Below are 8,264 nucleotides of genomic sequence, written 5' to 3'. Positions count from 1 at the left end.
AATATCTACTTTTATTTTTCAAACTGTTATTTGGTTGATCAAGATTGTATACAAATATAAAGGATGTTGAAAAATAAAACATAGTTTAGATTTGGACCCAAATCTAAACGATCCTGTACCAAAAATAGCTAAATTTAAAAAACCATGTACCAAAAACTCTTTTAAAAAATCGTTTAGATTTGGTAGTGATTTTGTACCACAAATAAAAATCGTATAGCGAAATCTAAATGTGTATAAAAAATCTTGAAAAATATCGTTTAGCCAAATCTAAACGATCATGTAGCCAAATCTAAATGATCGTATACCAAAGAATCTTTTAAAAAAATCGTTTAAATTTGACTACCCAAATCTAAACGATCATGTAACCAAAATTTAAACGATCGTATACCAAAAAATACCAAAGAATTTTGAAGAAAAATTGTTTAAATTTTGGGTGATTATGTACCAAACAATAGCCAAATCTAAGCAATCGTACCAAACATATTACACACGTTGTTGACGGGCATTTTTGATATTTTTTGTTGTAGGCCTATGCTCTTTTTCCGTGTGAATATTTTGCCGCTTTGTTATATGTTTGAAAAGACCCCTTAAATAATTAAGTTAATAATTAACTAAATCATATTTAATTAATATTTCATTTAAATCACATTTAAATGAGTATCCCTCACATAACCTATAATTTTAATTTAATTAATTTAATTCAATCAAATTTAATTAAATAAAATTAAAGTAAACTATTAATTAATTCTCTAAATTAATATCTTATGTTTAATGTAATCCAAATTTTAATCATATTCACATATAATTTTCTCTAATAACATATAGTTTTATTGTGTATCATATACACATTAAATTTTAACCTATAGTTTTATATGAATCTAATTCACATTAAATTAATATTTGAACTCATTCAAATATTTTAATCTATCATAAATTAATTTTGAGTCATATCCAAAATTAAATTTATATAATAAAGTTTAATTAAAATATAAACTTTATATTTATAATGTATCACTGTACATTATATTAATTTTCAAAGTAAATTTGAACATTTCAAATTACGACCAATACAAATAAATCTCATTACCTTTTACGAGCTGCTAAGAAGGAAATCTAATGGACTTACAGATCAGAAGCTACAACGATATGAGATTAATTGACTAAACGCATTAACCACATTAATCAATATTCGTTAATTATGCATACACTCCACTAAAGACTCACATTTGAACTCTTCTCACTATAGATATATTTATCCGTAGACGAATATAGATCAATAACAGTAAATTAGTCCTTCACAAGTGTTTATAAAACCAATTGGGTTAAATTACCGTTTTACTCCTGGGTTACTTCTAGTCCTTAAATACGTTTGCTTCTCTAATGAATAACCTGTTTATGGTTCAACTAATAAACATAATTCCCTCTCATGCCATAGAGAGTGTAGAACCCTTTTTCCAACTCCCGAAAATACCATTTAAGGGAGCACTTATCTACTTACCCTAATGTCGATGAGTGAATTTCATCTTGTGTGATGATGTTCTCCGTTCTCCATTCGGTCTTATCCCCAAAACGATAAGCATATTGAGTCGGCATGTTGACCATTCTCACTTGTACAAATCAAAGGACAATCCCTCGCGAACAGAAGTTCATAATACACTTAGGGGCCGTTTGGGGAAGGAAAGGAATAGGAAAGGAAAGGACTATATAGTCCTTTCCATGTTTGGGACAAAGAATAAGGGGAGGGAAAGGAATATATTCAATCCCCCTTATTCCTTCTTAATCCTTCTCTTTCTTTCTCTAACTCCCCTCTTATTCCTTCTCTTTCTTCCTCAAAAGGTGTGATATCATTATTATTATTATTATTATTATTTTATGATAATAATAAGGGAAACTCTTATAAATGTAACAAAATCTTTCATCTTCCTCCTACAATTTCTTTCATTGTCTTCCTCGTGCGATTTCGTCTTTCTTCTTTCCTCCTTTTTTTTATGCAACTTCTTTCCACCATCTTTCTTATTTTTCAATTCTTTACTTACATCGTTTAATCTTTCCATCATTTTTCTTCTTTTCCACCTTTTTTTTGTTTTTCCATCGTCTTTCTACTTTTCCTCTTCTTTTTTTGCTGTGATTTCTTTCCATCGTTTTTCTTCTTTTCTTTTTTTTACATCGTGTACAAAAAATAGCAAAATCTAAAAGATCGTGTATAAAGAATATTGAAAACAAATCATTTAAATTGGAGTAGCCAAATGTAAACTATCGTGTAAAAAAGTAAACAATCGTGCAAGAAAAATAAAAGATCGTGTATAAAAAATCTTGAAAAAAAATCATTTGAATTAGAGTAGCCAAATGTAAATGATCGTGTAAAAAAAAGTAAACGATCGTGTAAAAAAATTAAAAGATTGTGTATAAAGAATCTTGAAAAAAAATCATTTAGATTGGAGTAGCCAATGTAAACGATCGTTTAAAAAAAGTAAACGATCGTGTAAAAAAATTAAAAGATCGTATATAAAGAATCTTGAACAAAAATCATTTGAATTGGAGTAGCCAAATGAAAACGATTGTGTAGAAAAAAGTAAACGATCATGTAAAAAAAAGTAAACGATCGTGTAAAAAAAAAGCAAACGATCGTGTACAAAAACTAAAAGATTGTGCATTAAGAATCTTGAAAAAAAAATCATTTAGATTGAAGTAGCCAATGTAAACGATCGTTGAAAAAAGTAAACGATCGTGTAAAAAAAATAAAAGATCGTATATAAAGAATATTGAAAAAATATCATTTGAATTGGAGTAGCCAAATGTAAATGATCGTGTAGAAAAAAGTAAACGATCGTGTAAAAAAAAGTAAACGATCGTGTAAAAAAACTAAAAGATTGTGCATAATGAATCTTGAAAAAAAAATCATTTAGATTGGAGTAGCCAATGTAAACGATCGTTTAAAAAAAGTAAACGATCGTGTAAAAAAAATAATAGATCGTGTATAAAGAATCTTGAAAAAAAATCATTTGAATTGGAGTAGCCAAATGTGAATTATTGTGTAGAAAAAAGTAAACGATCGTGTAAAAACAAGTAAACGATCGTGTAAAAAAAGTAAACAGTCGTATAAAGAAATCTAAACGATTGTGTACCAAAAGAATTAAAAAATCGTGTACCAAATTTTGAAAAAAAAAAACCATATCTAAACGATCGCGTACAAATTGTAGCCATATCTAAATGATCGCGTATCAAACAATAACCAAAATATTCCGCACGTGTTGTTGACGGGACATTTTTGTTATTTTACATGGTGGTTCTCTGGTGAAAAAAAGTGGGAAAGGATAATTTCCCTGTTTGGTGAAAAAAGGGGGGGAAATGGGTTAAAAATTTCCCCCCATTTTCCTTCTCTTTCCCCATTAATTCCCAATCCTTCTCTTTCCGTCGATTTCTCCATCTCTTTCTTGCATTACCGATTCACCTTTTTCTCCCCTCATCTCACCAATCCATACTTCTTTTCGTTTGTCTTCTCCATAGTTCAATCGGTAAGGTTCCGATCTACTCCTTTCTGGCATTTTTTCCATTTCGTCGACAACCATATCAACCCCATTCTGTTCGATCTGTTTGGGTCGAGAATGGTTTTCGACGCTTTGCTTTTTTTTTTCTTGATTTATCCCATTTCCTTCATTAAATCGATCCAGGCATGGCTTTTCTCTTCGATTTGTCGCTCGAATCTGAAGGGGTTTCGGTTTGTGTACGCCTTGCCGCTCGTATTAGCCATTGACGGTACGATTTTGATCGTTCGATGAGATGTTGATGCTACACGATCGTCAGTTGAGTTAAACCGAGAATGGTAGGGTTAAGGTATACATTCCAATCCATTTTTCTAATTGTCGATGATGAGGACGATCTTCCACACACTTCTTTGTTGTTCTTACTTGTCTGTTCTGTTTACATGTTACTGATGAAATTGATTTTATTTTCGTTATGATTATTTGCCAAAAACTTTTGTCATACATCAATATCCATGCATTTTCTGTTGGGTTTCGATTTTGGTATGACTTTTGGTTTTCCCATGTGATCTGTTTAACACAAATTAATTTTGCTTATTTCTGTCCTTTGATCCGGTTATGTACTCCATTATGAGCATTATTTTGTTTTTGTAGTACGCATTGGTATTTCGTTTTGTAAAATTTTTTTAATACTATGTTCTGTTATACTTTTCCAATTTCGTGGTGTTTTTTTCCATTCGTCTATTGGCTCACGGTTTATTATGGATGTTTAGGGTTATTCTTTGTTTAATTATGTTGTTTCTGTGTATTGATTTACGTATTGTCTTTTATGTCGTTCCGTATCTTTTGCTTACTGCTTATTTTGTATCCTTCCATATTAAATTATGTTATTTCTGTGTATTGGTTTAGTAATTCTTCTGTATGTCCTTCCATATGTTTATCATGTTCTTTGTGTGTATTGGTTTCCTCATTTCTGTGCGTGTCATGCCTTTCATATCACCGCATTTGATGACATTCCGTTTGAAGTTCAGTTTCCTAATATGAAACGTACTTCTTTCCTTTGAGGCAAAAAAAAAAAATCCAAATTTCCCTATTTGTGTTCGATTTTTTCTGCATAAGTCATTGTTGCACGTGCGTTATAACATTTTCGGATGTCTTATGGTTACATGACGGTAGGTCTTCAGGCAAAGGTATGCGACGACCTCCCTTTCATTTTTTTTAACATTTTCACCCACACATAAACTGTATTAACAATTTATAATTAATGTTTATTATTTTCATTGCAGTGTGTGGAAGTACGTAGCAAGACATAAATTAACGTTCTACAGTCCCTACGACCTCCTGCATAAAAAAAGGTCCTTATCGTACATTTATGTCGTTCCTTTATTTTATTTCATATGTTTAAGTGCATTGACACATTATAAAGACGTAGTCACGCTTCTGTAATGTACAAGGGACATTAACTTAATTTTTTTTATTTACACTATGGTTTTCGTTGATGTTTTATGAATGTGTTTCTATTAATGCATGTTCCACAAATTTTGATAATTCACCTTGTACGACACATTCTGTTATTTACAGCAATGAACCGTCGAAAACAATAGTTTATGGCCACTTCATAATACAATGCACGATCATACCAAAGTTTTACAAAATACGTAATTGTGAACTTGCTTAATATTTCGGCCTAAAACTAAGTAACATACAACCAAAATTTTAAGTCAATACAGAATTAAAAATATTTCTAACATAGCGAGTGTATTTGAAATTATGAGAAAAAAAACAAAAAAAAACTGATTTGCATATGTTTGATGAAAATTTTCAATTGAATAAAGGACAATAAGTTCAAAATTATACTTTTGAATTGTTGTCTTAAATATAGTCGTGTAGATGGAAGCGAGTTTTTAAAAAAAGCGATGAGGAAGTATGTAATTGGTCAATTAATAAGATTCGACACTTCTATAACGATTTATGACAATTTCCTCCATCGTTAGTAGGTTTCCCCTCTAACTTACGTAAAAAATAGACCCACACAAAATCACTGCTATTGTATCTGCATTCACAATAGCACAGCGACAGATGCTCCTGATATTGGAGGCACTGTTGCATGATAATAAGCGCATAACTCACATCCCGGTCAATACAAGACATAGGATTAGGCAACTAACGTACTTTCGCATGATACACTCGTCTGACCTAGTGTGTTGGGAAAGTACGCGAATGGACAGACGTTGCTTCCTAATTTTGTGCCATCTACTACGAACTAGGGCCGATTTAGAATCTACTGAACACGTGGACGTTGAGGAGATGGTCGCCCTCTTCCTTCATGTGCTAGCACACGATGTGAAGAACCGACAGATCCAAAGGGAGTTCGTTAGGTCGAGCGAGATAGTCCCCCAACATTTCAACATGGTGTTGATGGCCGTTCTTCGACTACATGACGAGTTATTGGCCACACCACAACCTATAACGAGCGGATGCATAGACATGAGGTGGCATTGTTTCGAGGTTAGGCGTAAAGAACTTACCGTGTCTTTGACTAACTTTTCAAAGTTATGCAAAATAAGAAACTGTGTTCCATATTTGTTGCAGAATTGCATTGGAGCACTTGACGACATGTACATCAAAGTTAACGTGTCAGCAGTGGATAGACCAAGGTATCGCACACGAAAGGGTGAAGTGGCGACAAATTTCCTCGGCGTATGCGATACGAAGGGGGATTTCGTTTTCATTTTAGCCGGTTGGGAAGGATCGGCCGCTAACTCACGTAATTTAAGAGATGCGCTTTCTCGACCTAACGGTCTAAAGGTTCTGAAGGGTGAGATATATTTTTGGACTTTAACTGGGTAAACTTGTATGTCATCTGTTTTTTATGTATTCATTTACCACCTTAACAAAATCGAACAACATACTCGCAGGGTATTACTACCTGTGCTACGCAGGTTAACCAAATACAAAGGGTTTTCTAGTGCCTTATAAGGGCCAACGTTATCATCTACAAGAGTGGCGAGGTACCGGAAATGCTCCTGAGACACCGAAAGAGTTCTTTAACATGAAACATTCTAGCGCATGGAATGTCATTGAAAGAGCGTCCGGTCTGTTGAAGGGATGTTGGGCAATACTACGTGAAAAGTCCTACTACCCAGTTGAAGTCCAATGTCCGACTATCATGGCTTGTTGTCTCCTTCATAATTTAATAAATCGGGAGATAACTTACATCAACGAATTGGATGACGAAGACGATGGTGACTCGACACATGCAACTACTAGTGGGGATGACATCACATACATTGAGCCCTCAAACGAATGGACTGAATGGCGTGATGCGCTTGCTTCCTCGATGTTCACGGAATGGCAATTGCGTAATCAGTAGTATCGTGTCATTTATGTTATTGTCTTCTTCGTTTACCGTTCTGTATTATGTAACTCTTCATTTCAATTTACCGTCCTCATATTTTATGTACTGATACTTGGTTTCGAAAGATGTATGTCTATATGTTTAATTACCTTACTGCTTAATTGGATAACATGTTTGATGTCTTCTGTTTTTAAAATATATTTACTCATTGGATGTATCGTATACGACGTGTAATGATTCATTTTTTGTATCAGAATGACAAGTTCTTCTAGGAGCCTAAAGCATTCCTGAACACATGCAGAGGAGGTGTGCCTAATAGACTGTCTCGTGGACTTGGTTAACGTGGGGGGGGGGGGGTTGGAGGTTGGACAACGGGATCTTTCGGCCTAGTTATTTAGGACAGCTAGTGAGGATGTTAGGGGAGAGAATGGTCGGTTGCAGTTTGACGACGACCGTCATCTAAAGTCGAATAAAGTTGTTGAAGAAGACGTTTCAGGCCATTGCGGAGATGAGGAGCCCAGCAGATAGTGGCTTTGGCTGGAACGATGACGTCAAGTGCATCATCGCTAAGAGGGACGTGTTCGATCATTGGGTCCGGGTAAGAGTATGAACATAATTATATGACTAACTGGATTTTATGGAATACTAAATGCTTTGTTATTTTTTTTTTTTGTGTTTTTTTCCAGACGCACCCTATAGCAGAAGGACTCCTAAACAAGCCATTTCTGCATTACGACGCACTGTCTTACGTGTTCGAAAAAGATCGAGCCACGAAGGCCCGTGTGAAGACCTTTGCAGACATCAGTTTAAACGTGTCGGCCAGCTACGATAGTGTCCCCACAGAGGATGGCCTCGACATGGAGTTCCCCGCTATGTGCAATCCGAGGATAAACATGTCCCCTAAGGACATAATGGGCGGTAGATCAGGCCGGTCGAGTGATGGTAGAACGGGCTCTAGCAGATAGAAAAGAAAGCGCTCCATGCAACAGTTTGAGACGTACGACCTGATTTGTGAATGTATGGAGGCTGTGACTGATCAAGTGAGAACCATTGCAGAATGGCCGGAGAAAGCTATGAGCCGAGAGGACGCGATGGCGGCGCAGGTGATTGAGCTTATAGAGGCCATCCTAAACCTTACTATGGCGGAGAAGAGTAACTGTGTCGTGCTAGTGAATCAAAAGGTGTCGCTCATGAGAAGCTTCATCAAGATGTCCGATTCGATGAAGGCCGCTTACTGTAGGATCCTCCTTGGTGGTGATTCGTGACTATGTTGATATCTTTCCCATCGAGGACTTATATTTATTGCCTTTGCCATTTTGTTTGTTGTAATTCGCATTACGAATTTATTTCACTTAGTTTAAGGTTATTCGATGGTGCGTAAATAATTAGTTTATGGAATTGTCGCATAACGCATATCAATATAC

General features: G+C 34.8%; 1 protein-coding gene across 1 annotated transcript; it reads left to right on the top strand.

Moving 5' to 3' along the window:
* The first annotated feature begins 5,702 nt into the window (after positions 1 to 5,702).
* On the top strand, positions 5,703 to 6,855 carry LOC103487473 (uncharacterized). The gene is made up of 3 exons (XM_008445802.2): positions 5,703 to 5,990; positions 6,075 to 6,300; positions 6,485 to 6,855. The coding sequence occupies exons 1-3, from the start codon at positions 5,703 to 5,705 to the stop codon at positions 6,853 to 6,855; spliced, it is 885 nt and encodes a 294-aa protein (XP_008444024.1).
* The last annotated feature ends 1,409 nt before the right edge of the window (positions 6,856 to 8,264 follow it).

Source organism: Cucumis melo, chromosome 2, assembly GCF_025177605.1.
Source record: "Cucumis melo cultivar AY chromosome 2, USDA_Cmelo_AY_1.0, whole genome shotgun sequence".
NCBI lineage: Eukaryota > Viridiplantae > Streptophyta > Magnoliopsida > Cucurbitales > Cucurbitaceae > Cucumis > Cucumis melo.
The sequence above is the reverse complement of the archived record's forward strand: the minus strand, read 5'-3'. Positions and strand labels throughout refer to the sequence as shown.